This window comes from Syngnathoides biaculeatus, chromosome 17 (assembly GCF_019802595.1).
Source record: "Syngnathoides biaculeatus isolate LvHL_M chromosome 17, ASM1980259v1, whole genome shotgun sequence".
Lineage (NCBI taxonomy): Eukaryota > Metazoa > Chordata > Actinopteri > Syngnathiformes > Syngnathidae > Syngnathoides > Syngnathoides biaculeatus.
Window position 1 is genome coordinate 16,999,051 of NC_084656.1, and position 20,358 is coordinate 17,019,408.

Genomic DNA, 20,358 nt, shown 5'->3' on the forward strand with positions numbered 1-20,358 from the left:
TTGTTTTTCTTTAGCGACCAAGTCATTCAAGATTGTGTACGTTACGGTCTTGGTGTTTGATTCAAAGGACAATAACAACAAAGGACAATATTAAATGAAATGACTTCAAAATGATTACAAATTAACAGCCCCAATTATTTTTTTTATTTACTTAACGGAAAATACACTCATGAACCCTTTGAATCAAAAGTGTTTTTGTCATTATTTGATTAACGGAACGTTGCTTGTGTGTGCAAAGTGTACTTGAATTAAACTTGTGAACGCTTGGCTTTTAGATAATTGGTTTAACTTGTAATATTTGCCATACTTGGTGTGAACATGTTTGAGTGGCTTGAACTGGTATTGGGATGGAAGCCTTGATGTTTGTGTACCACTTGACAACATTGACGTGCTTTTCTTCGTTCAATGCCTTCCAATGGCTCCCCTGTCAGGAGAGTGAGTATTGCTCTTTTTCTCTCACACTTCACAACATCAGTCGAAGCCGACGACTCAAAATCAAAGTGCGCAGCACGTCATTTTATTCCATTTCCGCCTCGCTTCTCCAGAATTGGTGCTAGTTGTGAATTGTTTCAGGGAACTACATCTCTTGCTCACTTGCTTACATTGTGAATGTCACCCGTGTGCCACCCCTTTACACTTGCCCCATTCTTTGCTTTCTTTTAGTCATGTATATAAACATGAAAGACTTGCTAAAAAAAAGCTGTGATCTGACATTGTCTCTTTCCTTAGGTTGCATCTCCTAAAAAATTTCGGAGGACGGGCCTTCATTCTGCACTCCATGACAACTATGTATGTATGAATGCATGCAGAAAAATGAGTATGAATTCCACACTGCAGTTTTTGCTCCTACTTTTCATGAGCTGAACTTTGATGTGCAAGTCTTAATTTGTCATTGTTCACAAATCTGCCTAAATAGGTGTGAGTGGGTACCTCGCTGAGGTGTGGTGCATCAAGATGCTGATTGGAGGGTATGCACGTGTGTGCCTTATGCTGCCAACAATAAAATCCCACTCTTAAAATGTGCTGTTGTATGGCATAAAAGGTTTGCTGATTTGTCTTGGTTATATTTCATTTAGTGTGTTTTTTCTGAACAGTTCTTGGACCCACTAGGCAGTGAACCGGCACAATTTAGTGGGCAGCCTAGGGCATATCTGTGGAATAATCTAAACAGTCTCTTGGTAGCCCAAGTTGGGAGGCAGATAAACAATATCTACAAAGGACCATTGCTCACTAATATATATTTGTCCCAATTTTGTGATTCGAAGAGTTTATTTTGGACATGTGACAGGAAATTGGATACCCAAGATCAAAGGTCAGCTTGAGTGCTTGAGGTTTACTTTTTGCGTTTGGACAGCATTTTGGATCTTTTGAGTTCAGCTCATGAAAAATGCGAGCAAATCCCAAAATGTTTATGATTTTCAGTATGTGTGTACAAGTGATATTGGAGCCCAGCAGAACAGATTTTTACATGAAAGACACTACATGATGCATATTATGCTATTTATTTTTACACACACTTCTGATCATTTTCCGTTATAGTGCGCAGGGAAGCTCTCGACGTGTTCCTCCCTTCTTGCATGAGGTTTTTTCCCCTTCCCTCCTTTCATGGTAGTTTTGACTTGTAGGGACTCCTCACCATTGGGTACAATGATCTTAGCTTGCATTTTGTGTACAAACATCATGCATGCCTTGCAGCTGTATTTAGGCTTAACTGTTTGTAATTAAAGATTTTTTCTCTATAAATACTCTTACATTAAGATGGTTCTAGAGTAGACTTTTGGGAAATCACTTTATTGACATGGTTGCACAATTAATACAAACGACTCATTACAATAAAGTTGACCGTGTGCTACTTGGGTTTACTGTAGGCCAATCCATTTTTCTGTCTAGTGATTTTTATTCATTCTTTAAGGACATCCCTGCAATATAAGTGTTCTCCGGTTTTATTTTTACTGCCTGTATAGGTCTTCATGATCCTGTATGTATGGCAACTGCTGTAAAAACTGTGATCTAATAAGAGGCATACTGTCCCTTACAAGGGAACCTAGATTTAATAGTGTATATCAATCATCTGTAAAAAAAAAAAGAAAAAAATATGAATATCATTCAGTTCTGATTAAGATTGTAGATGCATTACAGAGGTTGTGTTTTCAGGTAAATAAAGATCATATTTGAACTTTGTGTTTTTTGTTCTTTTTGGAGCAAGGGGTGGCAGAAACAAAGGGTCCTTCATGGATTTTAAATGCAGCCCACCATACAAATCTAAAATACAGGAAAAGTAGCCCCCCCCCCAAAAAAAAAAAAAAAAAAAAAACAGATCTTATTCATATTCTACATCATTGAAATGTTGTTTGGGACAGCAGAGCCAAAGGCATACGACTCCCTGGACTGGTTGCCAGACCCAATTGCTAACACAATATATATCCATCCATCCTTTTTCTTTGCTGCTTATCCTCACGAAGGTTGTGGGGAGTGCTGGAGCCTATTCCAGCTGCGAACGGGCGGGAGGCGGGGTACACCCTGAACTGGTCGCCAGCCAATCGCAGGGTTGCGCTCACAATCACACCTCGGGGCAATTTAGAGTGTCTGATTAATGTTGCATCATTTTGGGATGTGGGAGGAAATCGGAGTACCCAGAGAAAACCCGCGCAGGCACGGGGAGAACATGCAAACTATGCAGGCGGGGCCGGGATTGAATCCGGGTCCTCAGAACTATGAGGCCAAGGCTTTACAGCTGAGCCCACCGTGCTGCTGCTAACAATATATAATAGGGGGAAAATGTATCATTGAGTATTATTAATGCATCTGTAAAGTGTCAGAGGACTTAGTAGTAAATGAATTATCCCCTGTTCTCTTATAAATAGAAAATGTGATCATAATGCCTGCAGCAATTACTTCATTTGTCCAGTAGATGGCGGCGTTGAATTAAACACGCTAAGAGTCATTTGCGTAAACTTGTTTGCCTTACGGAGGCTGCGAGACTCATTCGTCGAGTACCTGTTGACATAAAACAAGCAAATCACGCTTTTAAAACGAAATAAATGCAATCATAATGTCAGTAAGTCACTTTCTTTGAAGTACACGTAAACGTAACGTAAGTCATGTTCCGTTAATAGAATGAAAGTAGAGTATGTTTTGTACGAAGCGTTACGTGCAGTTGTATTCAAATATTTATCTGAATGAAGTTATTCCAAAAGAATATGCAGATCAATCCAAGAAGGGGGCGGTGAAGGATATATCGGGGCACTGTCCCTTTAAGCAGCTGGAATAGCGTAAGTGGCCCCGCCCACTCCCGCAGCCTCCACTCTCGGAGTTCACTCGGGTGAGAGATGGGAGCGCGCACAGCAGGTCCATCACGGCCCAGCGAACGCCGCCAATCTGCCGGAGAATTACAACAATGCCGCGCGCGCTCGGGGTAACAAAATGGAGCGAGTGACCGAACTTCCCGCTCCCGTCGGATCGAGGCCTCGTTTTTCGCACGGCTCCGATGCTGCGTTCGCTTACCTCCCCTGCCTGTGATCCGTTCTGGGTTCGTTCTGCCGGTACAAAGGAACAACGGCACCTGAGGTTGGAGCCCGGTGTTAGGGCAAGAGTGCGCGGACCGGTCGGTGCCGCTGAAGACGGACCAACCGACAAACACCCCCAGCAAACAGAGAGATTTATGTTTTTGGTTTTTTTTTTTTTTCATTTTTGGTCATTTTCTTATTCATTTCGAGGTGACACTGGACATAAACGAAGATTTGTTTAAATTCCCCTGAAAGTGACCTGGAATAATGTATGAAAAAGACAGGCTCGTCCCCCCCAGCATGTCGTCTCATTCTCCTCCATCCGGTGGTCCTCAGGAACAGCCGCCGCGTTGTCCACAAAAGGATGTGTTGCCCACCTCGAGTGTCACCAATTTGCGCTGGTGAGCAGGTCATCTAAAGGCCTGTTGCAAACACTTTAACCGCAGGTGAGCTGTCGTCGCCCGTTCGGAACGATTGTGTCGGATTGGACAGACAAACCGCAAAAATGGTGGAGCCGGTGGGGTTCATCGAGGCGTGGAAGGCTCAGTTCCCGGAATCGGAGCCCCCCAAGATGGAGCTGAGGTCCGTGGGGGGTATCGAACACGAGCTGGAGAGATGCAAAGCGTCCATCAGGAGGCTGGAGCAGGAAGTGAACAAGGAGCGCTTTCGCATGATCTACCTGCAGACCCTCCTGGCCAAGGAGAGGAAGAGCTACGACAAGCAGCGCTGGGGATTTAGGAAAACGCCTCTCAACGAGGGGGTGGACCCCGCTGCCTCTCAGGGGGCAGAATCTCAGCAGCCACACATGCAGGAGACCGGCGGGGTGGGTTGCGGCGGCGGGTACGGCCCTAACCCTAACCCTATTGTGGACAGAAACCGCTACCAGCCTCATGGCGACGGAACAGGAAGATCCAAACCTAGGCCCCCACCGGCAAGGAAGTCAGCCTCCCACGGAGATGGGCTGGAGTCGGCCTTTGAGCCCCCCCAGCAGACCGAGTCGACATCTTGCGATAATCTCGACGGCCTCTCGCCCTCCAAGCAGCGAGGGGGCGTCTCCGTTTCGCCCCGAAGGCCGGCGCTTCCGCCCCCGGACAAGGAGCTGCCCTGCGACCCGAAGGACAAGCTCGGGATGGGTCTCGGTGTGGCCGCCCTGAGGTCCAACTTTGAGAGGATCAAGCGTGCCAACTCTCACACTGTTGGCGATAAAGGTCAAGAGAAGCAGCAGCAGCCGCCGCTGCCGCTGCCGCCGCCACCTTTCTACACAAACATGGAGTTCCACCATGACAGGGGGCTGGTCCGGGTCAACGACCGCGAAGTCTCGGACAAAATCAGCTCCCTGGGCAGCCAGGCCATGCAGATGGAGCGGAAGAGGTCCCTGCACTCGCTTCCTGGTAACCTGGCAACCGTGGCAGGGGAGCTCCGGGCCAGACCGGTGTACAGGGGTCGGTCCACCGAAAGCACCTGTGGCTATGATGCGGAATACGAAGACGGGGAGCCCAATCAGAGACATCAGCGATCCAACGGCGGTAAGCCCCCACCCCCGCCTTGGCAACCGTCCGATTTCCAGGCCTACTCCAGTGTCTACGTCGGTGGAGTGATGATGGGTGAAGGTGGCGGCGGCGACGGAAGAGGCGGCGTCCAAATGAGAGAGCACGGCGGCGGCGGCGGCGCCGACGACCACCTCCTGACGTGGCCCCGTCGATCTTACTCCCCGGGGAGCTTCGAGGACGTCGGCGGGGGCGGTGGCTACACGCCGGACTGCAGCTCCAACGAGAACCTGACGTCCAGCGAGGAGGACTTCTCGTCGGGCCAGTCCAGCCACGTCTCGCCCAGCCCCACCACGGCCTTCCGGCGCCCCTTCCGGGAGAAGAGCCGCTCGCCGTCGCAGAACTCCCAGAACTCCCAGCACTCTTTCGACAGCAGCAGCCCCCCGACGCCGCAGTCGCAGAAGCGCCACCACCGCCAGCAGGGGGGCCACGTGGTCATGTCGGAGGCGACCATTGTCAGCGTTCGCAAGACGGGTCAGATCTGGCCGCCTGCCGTGCATCACGGGAGAACGTCGCATGATAACAGTTTCCATGGAGACCACCTCGGTGAGTGACCCATGTGTGGAACGCGTGTCTTGAGTAGCCTCTTCTTCAGATGTTCGCCTTTGCGTGGGAGAAAGATCTCCCGCTGCTTATTCCTGGAATGTCACTCGGGTGGGAGAACAATGCAGTCAGTCTGTGGCGAAGCGGCCTTTTCTCACATGAGATCAGAGTCTGGAAATTCAATCACGGTTGTCCGTCTGACTAAATCAAGCTTTTCTCCAGCTTTGGCTCCCAGTTCACGCTAACATTCTGCTGATATTGTTTCTTCGAGAAACACATTTCTTGGCTTGGTCTCGGTTAAAATAGGTAAAAAAATGGTTTCATGCAACCCGTTTAAGGCACCGTTTGACCGTGTCCTTTGATGTCAGCCTTCTTGGCAACTGCCGCATTTTAACAGGCCAAGGACTGGCGCTAAATTGAACCAGACGGCAACAGGGGTGTCCGTGTCACGTGACTGCTCCAGGGCCAGATTGAACTGGATCGTTTGTCACGTTGTCGTGACGAGGCGGCTATAGATTAAAGCAAGCAGCATTATTGCATTATTTAGGTGCACTGCAAAGTACGGCCTCTAATTGCTTCAGTTTGGGGTGGTTGGTTTTGTCCGCAAAATACTATTGTGTAAAACTGAGAAACCCAAACCGCATTAAGCGCATCAGTCAGAAGTCGACACACTTAACACGCAGCGACAATAAAGAAGAAAGCAGCCTTCCTGAATTTCCTTGTAGGCATGTGGCTGTTGTGTAAATCACTGTAAAACTTTCTGTTAAATACAATTTACCTCCGACGTCAGTGAAAACCTGAAGAATATTTTCTTTCCTGGGTTCACGTTACTGCATTTCTTATAGCCCCACTCATAAAGTTGCACCCCCAATGAAAAGGATTCATCCATTTTCTATATTACTTGTCCTCAATCAGTTAATATTGATCATTTCTCAGCTGACTTTGGCCCAAAAGGCGGTGGACACCCCGGACTGGTTCCCAGCCAATCCCAGTTATATCGACAAACAACCATTCACATTCACATTTGTGCTAATGGACAATTTCGGGTCTTTGATGACCCTACCGTGTATGTTTTTGGGGAATATGGGAGGAATGGGGCGCATTTTTGTAAGCCGAGATTCAAACCCGTGACCCGTCGACTGTGAGGCAGACATCCTTTCCACTGTTCAATTGTGCTGCATGGACAAACTTTAAGTACCGTAATTTCCGGCCTACAGAGCGCACCAGATTATAAACCTCACCCAGTACATTTGTAAAGGAAATACCATTTGGGACATACATAAGATGCACTTGTGTAAAAGCCCCAAGTGCCCAGATTGAAACACAAGATATTTACAAAGAAAGACGGTACACAGAAAGAGTTTCAATGCCTTAGCTTAGCTTAACATAGTAACAACAAAGTAGCATGAACAAGGTTGGTTAAAAAAAAATCACTGAGACGCACCAGTAACACGGCAGAAACACGCGAACGCAGTGCTAATGCTAGCGCGACACTAACGCTAGCGCAGCGCTAACAGGGTCGGTTAAAAAACACCATACTGATAAAAAAATCACAGAGACACGGCAGTCACACAGCCATAACACGCTAGCACAGCGCTAACTGGGGCCGGTTAAAAAAAACATACCGGTAAAAATCACTGAGACACAGCAGTAACACGGTAGCAACATGCTATCACAGCGCTAATGCTAGTGCAGCCCGAACAGGGCCGATTAAAAAAAAAACCAACATACCGGTAAAAGACACTTCCTCAGCACATACACTCCACCGGCTTCACTCTTCCCCTTTCCGCTCGAGTGGCCCCTTGCGGCTGTTAGAAAAAATGTACAAATTAGCCGCATCACCGCGTAAGCGGCTGGGTTGAAAGCGTGTGGAAAAAAAGTCACGGTTCATAGTCCGGAAATTACGGTACTGAATTTAATGAGCTTATGATGCCATACCTAAAGCTGTGCCCATCTTTGAGTAAATTACATAGCAATGAGAGGCACCCTTCATCCTAATTCCAGCATGAATGCATATTTATCACATCATTATTCCAGAATGTGTTACTGCCAGATATCAGATGGCGTTCATTGTCTGAATTTCCTCTAGATGATTCTCCTGTCTGTGTATCGACAGTTTCATTCTTTTATGCGAAATGAGGAGCTGACATCGGGGCCCTGGTCTCAATTAATGTGAATGTCCTCTTTTTTTTTTTTCTTTTTTTTTTGTGCATGTTGTGGTGTGTTCCCCCCCCCCCCCACCCCAGGCAGGATGTAATGGGCAAAGTACAAGAGCGTACATCCTGTATGGAACATTTGCAGTCAATGTGAAAGATGCGTTTAAGTCATTTTCACAGGAAAATCGTTGTCCCGACCGTTAAGATGTGCATAGTTAGCAAAAAAAAAACAAACGAAACAAAAACCTGACTCAATTAAAACTGCTGCGTTGAGGATTATCACCGCGCTGTGTGCTGTCTTTGTTTTAGCATCTTTTCCACCACAATGAGCGCCGCGGGGAGAAAGATGGAGGATTGAGTGCCGGGTGGTGTGTTTCAGACCGATGCGTTTAGCGCGACAAATCTAGATAGGTGTGTAAGAAGTTGGTTAGACGCCCTGCCGAGACGGACCGCGCTTTCGCTCATGCGTGTATAAATCTGAGGGCCACTGGGCTTCATGTTGACAGCGAAGTTGATGATGATAAATGTTGCATCATTTTCCCGCCCCGATGCCGCGTAGTCGGCATCCGAGCAAGACACTTTGAGCGCGCGAGGCAGAGCTGTCGTCTCTCGCTCGGCTGGTCGAGAGAGGCCCAGATGGGAAGATCTCGCCCGTTGCGTAACGGGGGACACAAACGCACACAAACGCGCACGCGTACGGGGCGAGAACAAGACGCGCGTTGTTTACTTAAACACCTTCAAGCTGCTTGGCCCTCAACGGTAGCTGCGCTAGTGCAAAGACGTGGTCGCCGCTCTCTTTACGTGCGTGCGTGCTGAAGATGCATAACTGCCCAAATAATGAGGTTAAGGGAGTGTTATCAAAAGCTTACGGCCGTGCTACCCTGTGAACGCCCGATCTTGTCAGATCTCGGAACCGAAGCGGGTTTGGCCCTGGTTAGTACTTGGATGGGAGACTGCCTGGGTTGCGTCAGGAAGGGCATCTGGCTTGTTATCAAAGATGGAGAACGTATTCTGTGATAATGATAGATAACAAGAGAGGGAAAATGAAAGGAAAAATGATTCTCCAGGGTGCCGGTCAGTGGGAATGCGTCGGAAATTAAAGGGAAGGAGGAACAAAATTGTGAGGAGGAGGTCATCTCTTGTCTTTGGTTCTTATATTTCTGTGACTTTCGACCTGTTCCATCAGATTTCACCACTTGCACGATTCATTTGGCACAGTTTTCATGCCAGTGACGGTGAGATTTCTTTTTTTGTGTCACTGCGTGCTAAGCGACTGATCCCCTGCCCTCCCATTTTGGTGGCAGCAGTCTGTGAGTCTGACAAATTTTACCTTTGCTGAATTTTGGGGGTAAAGCGGCTTGGTAGGGAAGGATAATATAATACTGTAGCTCGGTCTTGAATTGAACATTTGAAACCAGTTAGCGTTTCTACAAATGGTGATTTTGGGATGTGGGAGGAAACCGGAGTGCCCGGAGAAAACCCACGCAGGCACGGGGAGAACATGCAAACTCCACTCAGGCGGGGCCGGGATTGAACCCGGGTCCTCAGAACTGTGAGGCCAACGCTTGACCAGCTGAGTCACCGTGCCTCCCCACATTTGTAAAGGAAATACCATTTGGTACATACATACGCCGCAGCTGTGTAAAAGCCACAAGTGGCCACATTAAAGCCCACATTGAAACACGAGATATTTACAAAGAAAAACGGTACACAGAGAGTTTAACGCTTGCGCCGCCATGCTAACGCTAGCGCCGTGCTAACAAGGTCAGTTTAAAAAAAAAAACATACCGGTAAAAATCACTGGGACACGGCAGTAACACGCTAGCGCACAGCAAACAGGGCTGGACCGGTAAAAGTCACTTCCTTGGCACATATATTCCACGGTTCTCAAAGCCGCAAGTGCCCACATTGAAACACAAGATATTTACATAGAAAGACGGTACACAGAAAGACTTATAATACCTTATCTTAGCTTAACACAGCAACAACATGGTAGCACGAACGAGGCTGGTTAAAAAAAAAAAAAATGCTAGAGCGGCGCTAACAGGGCCGGTTGGAAAAAAAAAAACATACCAGTAAAAATCACTGAGATGTGGCAGTGACTGAGCAGTAACACGCTAGCACAGCCCTTAACAGGGCTGGTTAAAAAAAAAAAAAAAAAAAAAAACATACCGGTAAAAGTCATTTTCTCGGCACATATATTCCACCGGTCTCACTCTTACCTTTTCCGCTCGAGTTCCCCCTTGCGGCCATGAGAAAAAAAATGAACCAATTTGCTGCATCAGCAAACAAACCACAAGGTTGAAAGCGTGTGAAAAAAGTTGCGGTTTATAGGCCGGAAATTACGGTCAATACGATCAATACTAATTGTCCACAATAGTCTGGAATAAGTGTTGGTGGGTTTTGGAGTTCCCCTGTGCTTTTTAATCTACAAAATGTCATTTTACTATTGGGCACACCGTGTCAGATTCTTGACAAAAAGTGTTGTAGTTTTTCCACGAACATTTCCTGGGGTGAATATAAAATGTATTTGGATGATTGGCCTAAATAGCAAACTGCTGCGCATTTGGCTGAAGACGCATTCGAAACACAACGCCAGCAGTCGCATTTCGTGTGTGCCAGGAAAGAAGATGAGATCAGATTTGTGGTAAGGTTGAATGAAAGTGATTAAGCTTTAGGAGGATTAGTACTGTTAGCAGGCCTGTCCGTCGCTATTATGTGGACGTGACGTAGACCTTTTAGCAATATTGGTTCATGCCAACAAAGCGCAGTGAAGTGGCTCTCTGGCCTTTTGCAATTAATCAATCGATCGCAGAACCGGTCAAGTCGGCCCTCCCGCTCGCCTCGTCGATGCTTTTGAAAGGCGTCCTTACTGTAAGCCACCTGTGGCGTCTCGTATCTCAAGGTGACCCCGAATAAGCTTTGCTGTGTCAGCGTTGGGTTGTTTTTTTGCATTTGAATGGAAGCAGCCGGGAGAGGGTCCAAGTCACCCTAATCCTAATGAGAAAAAAGCATAATCGAGAATGTATGAATGGATGTCGTGTTATTCTCTCTGCAGCAAATTTGTCCCGTCTGCTATTGGTTTTCCATTAAATACTCTTATCCTTAAAGGTCCACCGTCATGAAATGCATGATTTTTAGTATGTTATTAATGAAGAAATGGCAGCCGGTATGGACCCATCCGTGTTTTTCACCACAAAACATGATTTTGACATATCTGGATTTTTGTAACTCCCGCCACGAAAATCCTCTCGAGGGTTTTTTTTTTTTTTTGAGAAGGGCAGTAGCGCACTCAAGCGGTCTCGTCTGTTTCTACTAGTTTTACCTGCTGGAAGGTAGCCCGTTGTTCCTTCGTGTTAGCCAAAATGCCGGCTCGTTGTATTGCTGGATATCGCTCGAACTCTCGGGAGTATGGATTCGTTATTCATAGTTTTCCAAAAGACCCGGATCGTTGTGAAAAATGGATTGCACAGGTGTAATGGACGAGAGCTTCATGGTTTCCATATGACAGGTAGTTGTGTATACAGCTACAAAAAAAAAAAAATGATAGTTGTGGAGGGACGTAATCCGTAAGTCAGGGGTGCTAAATGTGTCGATGTGCGCATTGGAAGGCTGAAAGATGGCTTCCGCAGGCCTTGTGAATCGCCACCGGGGTGGCTCGTCCCGGGTAGGCTGCGGTGGCTTATCTCCGCCGCAGAAGTGGATCGGACAGGGAGGTGGTTTGTCCACGGCGTTGTTGTCGCTCACGGGCGGCGTTGTTTTTAATCACCGCCGCGCGGAGATGGATCGTCTGGGAGGTGGCTTGGCCGTGATCCGCATATCATCTAAATATGACTCAAAACGATGGGGTAATATTAGTAACTTCACTCGGTTTCTGAGATGTTCCGATCACCACGAGCCACCGCCAAAGCCGTGCTCGTCCGTGGGCTGGCTCACACAGACTCTCTCAGAGTCTGTTGTTAGTTAGAAGTGATCCGCATATCATCTAAATGTGGCTCGAAGCAATGGTGTAATATTGCCCTGGTCACGTCACTCGATAGGGAGCTGTTCTGTTCTCCGAAAAGAGCTTCCATGTCAGAAGGGGCCTGTTCATCTCCCACAGTTGGGTCCAGAGCGTGTTTTCAGTGGCGAACGTCCAGTGTGACATCACGGGCAGAAGATGCCGCCAATACGGCGACCACTTGGATGTCCAATGAGACTTCCGCAACTTTGCACATGGATGACGCGCTATCCGCTCACATTTATTTTTTTTCATATAGACATTGAAGTGAATAACGTCACATGTATTTTTCATTACAATATCGATTTTAGAATGTTTATAGGGATGACACTTGACCTTTAAAGTGAAAATAGTTCCTAAGAAAACAGAGACAGTGCTGAGTGTATGTCCGTCTCGGGGGTGTCGAGGATTTTCTCCACAAATCCTGGAACAAACCGTCGAGAGTGTAGCTGACGGTGAGCAGCAGCAGTGCCAGAGCGAGTGTAAGCTGGCGGCCGGACTCGATCGCGGGAGGTCTCCAATTCTTCTTTTCAGAGATTTACTTTGTGTGTGTGATTGTTTGTCAGCGTGTTCTTTCATGTCGGGGATGACATCAACACTTATTAGATAGACATCAAGACAAATTGCGTTAACAGGAACTCCGGTGGCACAATAACCCTCTTGTCGCAGTCACGGAGGACGGGGCGAGGTGTGCGTTTGAGTCTCGACTGAACTTGGCACTGAAACTCTGTAGTTACTCCAGCCAGTCAGCATTCGGGCACTGGAGCGGCCTCTCCTGAACCGAATCAAAGAACGCGCGGGTGTGGTTGTCTTTCAAACTGGGGGTTTTGGGGGGGAGAGAATGCAGATCTCCTCGCCAGCTGGACGCTCGGCTCAGCCTTTTGCATTGGGCCACTGCAAACCTGCTCGCAGCAATTATGCAAAAACAAGACCGTCTCTATTCACCTCCATGCTGGGATCATAAATAGAATTTTGGCCTCAGTGAGTGTTTGCTTTATTCCTACATAGAGTGGCTATAAAAAAAAATAACCTTTTTCGTTATTCATGTAACCTGTAACCTGTGCAGTTCAGTTGAGGGTTAAAAAATATTTTTGAGATTAAGAACAATAAACAAGTGAGATACGATTGCACAAATTCGCACACCCTCCTTTAACTAGTGTGCAGAATTACCCGTTAATCATATTGAAACTCGGGTTAAACGTGAGTGAGCACATACCTGCCGCCTTGAAAGTGGCTCTAATTAGTCAAAAATCAACTGTAATGGTTCAAGAGAACCAAAGTGTTACATTTTGGCCATAATTCACAAAATATGTTTCGAGCAAACACAACACCATGCCTACAGTGAAGAGTGGTAGCGGCAGCATCGTACTTTGGGGATGCTTTTCTACAGCTGGAGCTGGGGCCTTAGATAAGGAGGAGGGAATGGACCTTTCTGACTGGTGATCTTAAGCTCCGCCCGCCCTTAGCTACATTTGCCATGTGTCACGAACTTCCAAAATGGCGATTGAACAGGTTTGAAGTGGATTCTCTATCGCGTATACCAGATAATATTGTTTTTCGCCAAATGCGTCAGACTTGTCCAAGAGAGTTCTCCAGAGAGGTCTCAACTATTTCACGTAAGGATATGACCTTGACTTGGCTTGTAATGGAACCCAGTGCTCTGTCTTAAAAGTCTGATGTGATACAAATAGGCAAATAGACATTTCTCTTGTATGACATCGCGCATTTATGTCCCACTAACCCGACTCTTCAGCATAAAACATTACACACTTCATTCAGCAGGTCAGTGATACACTAACAAAGTGAAAGTTCTTCTCCTGCAATGTATAAAGCACTGACAATGATTCAATCAAACTCCGAGAATATACTTTTCCCTCACTTACCTTCGAACATACAGCCTTGTGTTTGTTGATATTGTTCACATTTAGTTGTACGTGCAGTCTTCCGTCAGCTTTAATCCATCGTAGGCACTTCGTCAACTGTGTTTTAGGCTTTGGAAAATGAATCCACCAGGCCCCCTTGTAAACTAGCAGGATATCTTTCATCAGAATTGCATGTTCCCCAACCGCCTCTGAGGACCATTTTCTTTGTTACATTAACTTTTCCAAGCGCCCGCTACTGGCAATCAGCATTGCTTGTGGGACAATACAACGGAGTGGGGCACGTCAAGCCAGGGGTTAAGACAATGCGGCTATCTGATTGGCTATTATTGTACCAGTGATTGACAGGTCGGAAAGGTCCATGATGAAAAGTTCCAAATGGCAGTCAGTTTTAGCATAGAACCTTCTGGGTTCTCATAGGGAGAAAAACAACAGCAGGGAAAGCCCACTCGCATAGCTGAAATTCATTTCATATCAATTAATGAGGGGCATTGGTTGCAGTCAATTTAACTGTGTTAGATCAACTGCTGTGTGAAAATTGACAAAAGTATGTGATGATGTCAATTTGAGCTGGAACGGAACTATTTTTATTCCCATCACGTCCAACGAATTGTTTTTTTTTTTCAATCAAATACGGTCAACGAGCAGCCCGGAATATGACAACCTTTGATTTTAGATCATGTCCTTAACTGTTCCAGGCCTGACTGCTTCTAGTTTATGCTTTTATATTGCTTTATAGTGGTTTAGGGGTTTGGGGAAAAAAGTACCTCAGCATCCTCAGTGTGGATTTACTGCCGATAAGGGATCATGACAGCGGCGGAGTGAAAGGAAATTATCATCACGGGAGGCTATCGACGTGCCACTCCAAGTCTTACAGATAATAACTCTTGATGAAATGGATTGTTTCTTCTCATTTTAACATATGTCTTTACAATGGGTGTGATAGATAACTCCCTCGGAAAATCCCTTCTGGTAACTCGCCCCAACTCTCGGCCCACCTGGTATCAGCCTCTGGTTTTGTACGTGGACGGGCCCCCACAGGCCTTTTGCTGTGTTTTTATGTTTTCTGCATATCCTTGTTAAGATGCACAAGGTTGTAAAACACAGCCAGCTCTCTAAAGGCATGGGGGGGGGGGGGTGTAGTGAGTGTGTGTTTATATTTATATCAAGACCTGCTTTAGTTACCGCGCGGATCAGAAGCTGGGACTGATTCTTCTGAAAATGAAAAACCGATCGGGCTTATTATCTGGCACTCCAGTCTCGACATTAAAGGGGCGCTCCGCCTGTTTTACATGAGAATTTACAGCACGTCGGCAGCTCGGGAAAACTGTTGTTGGTTCATGTCCTCGGTGTCTCTGAACTGTTGTCAAGTGCAGTGCAACCCCAAGAGCAGTTTTTTTTTTTTTTTTTTTTAATCAAAGGATTTTCAAGTTTATTCATTTGTTATAGGCTTGCCATCATGGAATATTTCACAACTGTACAGGCTATGTTTTCATTCGCAATTTAACACTGCTAACTATCTTAGAACTGTATAGAAGATAATCACTTTGGTCTGTATTCTTCTTCTTCTCTTCCTTTCAGTTTGTCCCGTTAGGGGTCGCCACAGCGTGTCATCTTAGATGAACGCATATTTGTTTGGCACAGTTTTACGCCGGATACCCTCAACCCCTCTGCATTTTAACCCGGGAGAGAATCTTACAGGACCTGGTATTCCCAGGCAGTCTCCCATCCAAGTACTAACCAGGGCCAAACCCGCTTAGCTTCCGAGATCTGACGAGATTGTGCGTTCTCGGGGTAGCACGGACGCAAGCCTTTCGGCTCGTCCCGTTGGGGGTCGCCACAGCGTGGCATCTAAGATGAACGCTTATATTTGTTTGGCGCCGTTTTTACGCCGGTTGCCCTTCCTGACGCAACCCCTCTTGGGGAGTCGAGGCCCCAGTGAGATACCAGGGGTCGTCCCTGGTTTCCCAAACCAATGCTCTAACCACTGACCTATGGCGCCTCTAGACTCTAGACTGTATAATAAAACTTAAAATACAGTAAAACTAAAAGACACTAATCCTAAAACCAACACCGGTATCAGTGTCAGTACAGTATAATTGTCAAATTCGAAAACAAATTTGCTATCATTAAAACAGTCAATGGATTTGTCAGCTTTAATTTAGTACATAATTTAACGATCAAAGTATTTTCAACGTAATCTGCTGGCGGACACTCGCGTTCGCTGCTGCAGCACGCACGTACGTCACCCACATGTTGTCATCTGGATTGGGGGCGGGGGCGGGGGCGGGGCGCCAGTCCAAAAGCGGTCTAGTCATGTGAACATGTAAACTTTAATCCGGCCCTCTTTTGTCTGGGAATTACAAACTAATTCCGATTAACATTAGCCTTTCGCCTCTCTCATGTAACACACCACACTAATGCGCCATGTCCTATATAGTTCACGTGGGATTAGCACCAAACGGCGTCCCTGTGCAGGCGCGTCTTGATCAACTTTTTTTTTGTTTGCCTGTGAGGTCAGATAAAAGGAGGATTTGTTGCATTTATTTTCTTGTCGAAGTTACTATTTATTTCCATCTAAAGTGGAAACGCAATCAAGAAAAAGGCTCGGTGAAGTCGCGGTTTTCTGAAGTTAGCCTTGTGCTTTCATTTCCACTTTACGGAGTGGGGCGGGGGGTGTTGATCAAAGTCATGACCCCACCCTACAGGAACGCGACACGGCTCCCACTGTAATCATCCAGTGGGGGGTTAACTGGAGAATGTCTATAAAGCCACCTGATCAATGGCTAATGTCAGCAGCACCAGGCCACTTTGCTACAGAACAGCATGGATTGGTGTGTTTTCACACCCCCCACCCCCAACCCCCAAACTTCCCACGCAACCATGAACACCTCCGATTTACTCACTTTGTCACGTGATGCAAAACACTGTGCTGTTCTAACCAAAACACAAGCTCAGAACTGCGGGAACACATCACCACAAACATCCCGTTTTAAGGTCTTGAAATGTTTTGAAAATGCACAAAACGTTGAATTTGATGTATTTCTTTTTTTACTATCATTTATAGGAATGAGAATTTCCCGCAGATTTCAGCTGAAAATGTCTTTTTTTTTTTTTTTTTTTTTTTTTTGTGAAACGTGTAAATCCGTTGAGAAAGTTTGCCAACACTCATCGTGGAATTAGTCACAGCTGTGATCGCGGAAAACAACATTGCTATCTATTCGCATTAATTTTGGTGTTTGTAATAATGACAACATTCCGATTTCCGGAGGTATTTCGTGGGTATTTTCACTCTGATGTTAACATTTCACAGAGAAGCGTTCTGTTTACTACGACATAGTTATAACTTATAGACAGACGTACGCATATGTTATCGAGCGATTTGCACGTTTGCCAGTATGGCGAAAGTCTTGAAGATCGTGCCAGGGAAATTGATAAAAACAACGGGGTAAAAAACTGTTTCAGATGGGCATGGCTTGAAAAGAGTGTCACCGTGGAGATAGGAACAAAAACCGTGTCAACGTGTCTTATCGAACACATACAAGAAGTGGACGTTCCCGACAAAGTGCTGTGCTCTCTTTGTTCCGATATGATCAATTATGGAAGCCGAGGAGAAAAAAATATCCGGGAGCATATCCGAACCAGGAAATACAAAAGGTACGTTGGACATAAATTTCTCAAATATTATATAATTGACAACTGTTAATACGATTCGGCCTATCTGTAGCACTGGCCATGTAGATCATGCATTTTATCGCTCACTTTTATATTTCATGATCTCTCTCATATGATATATATATATATATATATATATATTTAAACAAATTACTTGTGTACTTATGTCTGAAGTATAACTTGTAAGTGCAGTAGCCTAGTTGATATAAATTTCACTTAGTCCATATTTTTACATCTGGAGTTTGGCGAAATTGTTTTGGTTGTTCGGACTCACATTTTAAGTTTTCAAAATGTTATGATTGCCCTGTATTTACGCTGTTAGAAGTAACCAGAGGTCATCATTTAATAGTGTGTTTTGCAAAAAAAGAAAATCTGTGTTTTTCCCAAATTGGTCATTCTCATCCCTGGATTTAGGGCTACTGTTTAAAACACCTTTCAGGGGGTAAAATGTGAGAAAGACTGTCTCTCTGGTCCAAAATCAATGAACTTTTAGTTTCCTAATGTTTCATAATGATTTAAAAAAACAAAATCCCCCACAGATGCACGACAAATCTTTATCAAAGGTATTCCCACAAGAATGAACTCCATATTTTGACTTACTTATTGGTAATAATAAGCAGGTGTCCCAATACTATTGTCATTTTGGCGTACTCACTGACGTCACTCGCTCACCGATTCCGCCTCATTGTGCCGTGTTTGCTGCGGGCGGCTTGATGGGTTTGCTGAATAAATAGAAGTTGTTAATCGCTGCCGGTGCTTTTTCTGTATGTCTGTGTGTGTGCGCGCGTGAGAGAGGTGGTGGTCGAGAGACTGCAGGATAAAGTAGCCGTGCTCTTAAAAATAAAAAACACATTATCTGGCTAATGAGCAAAGTGGCTGGCTGTTGGCAGCCGACCGTGTTCCTTTGGCGAGTGCAGTGGAGCAGAGTTGGAGGAAAAAGGCTTCAAAAGCAACACTGTAAAAAAAAAAAAAAATTGAACTACATTCGCTCCAGACCAGGCACAAACTTTGATTCCTGAAGCATGTCGTAACTGGATAATGCATAGTTTTTCTTTAAAAGGCACAGAAGTACATAAAGATGCATGTGTGCGCTTTTTTCATCGTGGTTATAACATAATTACATGTATGGTAAGGTATGCCTGCCTTCACCTGCCTGGGTAGGTGAAAAATGTACTCCGTTGGGTTGAGATCAGGGTTTTGACAATACCACTGAAGAGAAGTACAGTGAATCCTCGGTTCTCGAACGTCTCCGTCTTCGAACACATCGGTTTTCGAATGAGAATTTTGAGATATTATTTTTTTTTTTGTTTCTGTTTTTGAATGAAAATCGATACTCCAACGCCTGCGACAAAACCCGGAAATAACAACACCCGCGGCCCGACCACGCGTTATTGTGAATTTGAACGCACCGCAAAAAAAAAAAAAAACGGAAAGACCTTTTTGAAGTGTTTGCATCTTTAAAATGAACAACCAAAATGAGAGCATTTTGAGATCCATTTTCAGTTCCAAAGAGTGCCACATAAACGGTCTTGACCACGACCAGGTCTTGGCAGAGGTCTCCTCGCTACTGAGCGCTCTTGAATAAATGAAAGTCTGTGGAAGTTATTATTGTGGCACTTTAAAAGTTAAGTTTCTTGGATCATTTACAGAGCAGACCAGAAGAGGTGGAAACCGTATGAGTGGAGTCTTCAGAAGCAGACCAGGCTACAGTAGATGGCTCACGCATGATGCCGGGTTACTTGCCAAGTAGAAATAAAAACATTTAAAGATGAGATGTTCATTGTTTGATATTTGTTGAGGCTTTAGCTGTAAAAGGGGCGGATAAATGGAAGCTCCTGGGGAAGATCGAATTTCATGTTGTGAACTGCCTCCCCCCCGTCTCTTCCCCGAATGGCCTTCAGGAACAACCCTCCTTCTGCGACATCTCTTTTATGTCACTTAATACCCCTTCGTCAGACCCCCCTGCTTTTGTGTCTGCTTTTTTCGCTTGCGCTCCGCCGGCAGCAAACTTTCCGACGAAAGGCGCCGATTTTTAATCCCGATTTGCCGGGCGACCGCTGAGAGCGGTCGCGTCAAGCGATGGCACTTTTGCGGAAAAATAACAGTACGCTTTGGGAATGGCATTTTTAGAGTCTACGTTTGTGGAACTGAGTATTTCCAAAGTTCTCTAGTTAGGTACTTTGAGGAGGTTAAGAGAAAAGTGGATAGAAGTCACTTATCTGCAATCAGTCATTAATCGGAAGCGTTTTAAAAGCCTTTTATCCCGAGCTGCACGCTCTCCTGGTCTATTGTTCTCCGCTTCTTGTCTGACAGGCTGTCTGAGCCAGCGGCTTTCGGACTGATTTTTCTTCTGACTTAACCAGCAGCAAAATTGAGATTAAAAATAAATAAATCACGACACGGTGGAATAAATCCCTTTAAACACTTGTTGTTGAGGGGAAAATTGTCTTATTTGACTTTCAAATGCAGTACAAAGATCTATCGTGCGTATCTGGAGGAAAAACATTAGTGAGATTTCCATAAAAATGGAACCCTTTATGGGTTAATATTCCATTTAAAAGTGATAAACAGGTTAAGCATGGCGGACGACAATACATACAGTGAAGAAAATAAGTATTTGAACACCCTGCTATATTGCATGTTCTCCAACTTAGAAATCATGGAGGGGTCTGAAATTTTCACCGCAGGTGCATGTCCACTGTGAGAGAGATCATCCGAAAAGGAAAATCCAAAAATCACAATGTATGATTTTTTTTTTAACGATTTATCTGTCCGATACAGCTGCAAATAAGTATTTGAACACCTGAGGAAAACAATGTTAATATTTGGTACAGTAGCCTTTGTTTGCAATGACTGAGGTCAAATGTTTCCTGTAGTTGTTCACCAGGTTTGCACACACTGCAGGAGGGATTTTGGCCCATTCCTCTACATAGATCTTCTCTAGATCAGACAGGTTTCTGGGCTGTTGCTGAGAAACACAGAGTTTCAGCTCCCTCCAAAGATTTTCTATTGGGTTTAGGTCCGGAGACTGGCTCGGCCACACGAGAACTT

At 45.5% G+C, this 20,358-nt stretch overlaps 1 protein-coding gene across 1 annotated transcript in view; it reads left to right on the plus strand.

The window, feature by feature from the left end:
• The first annotated feature begins 3,272 nt into the window (after positions 1 to 3,272).
• bcr (BCR activator of RhoGEF and GTPase) overlaps positions 3,273 to 20,358 on the plus strand; it is a 114,827-nt gene continuing 97,741 nt past the window's right edge. Inside the window, exon 1 of the mRNA XM_061800475.1 lies at positions 3,273 to 5,599. Coding sequence (XP_061656459.1) covers positions 4,012 to 5,599 — 1,588 coding nt within the window. The 5' untranslated portion in view covers positions 3,273 to 4,011. The remainder of the gene's footprint in view (positions 5,600 to 20,358) is intronic.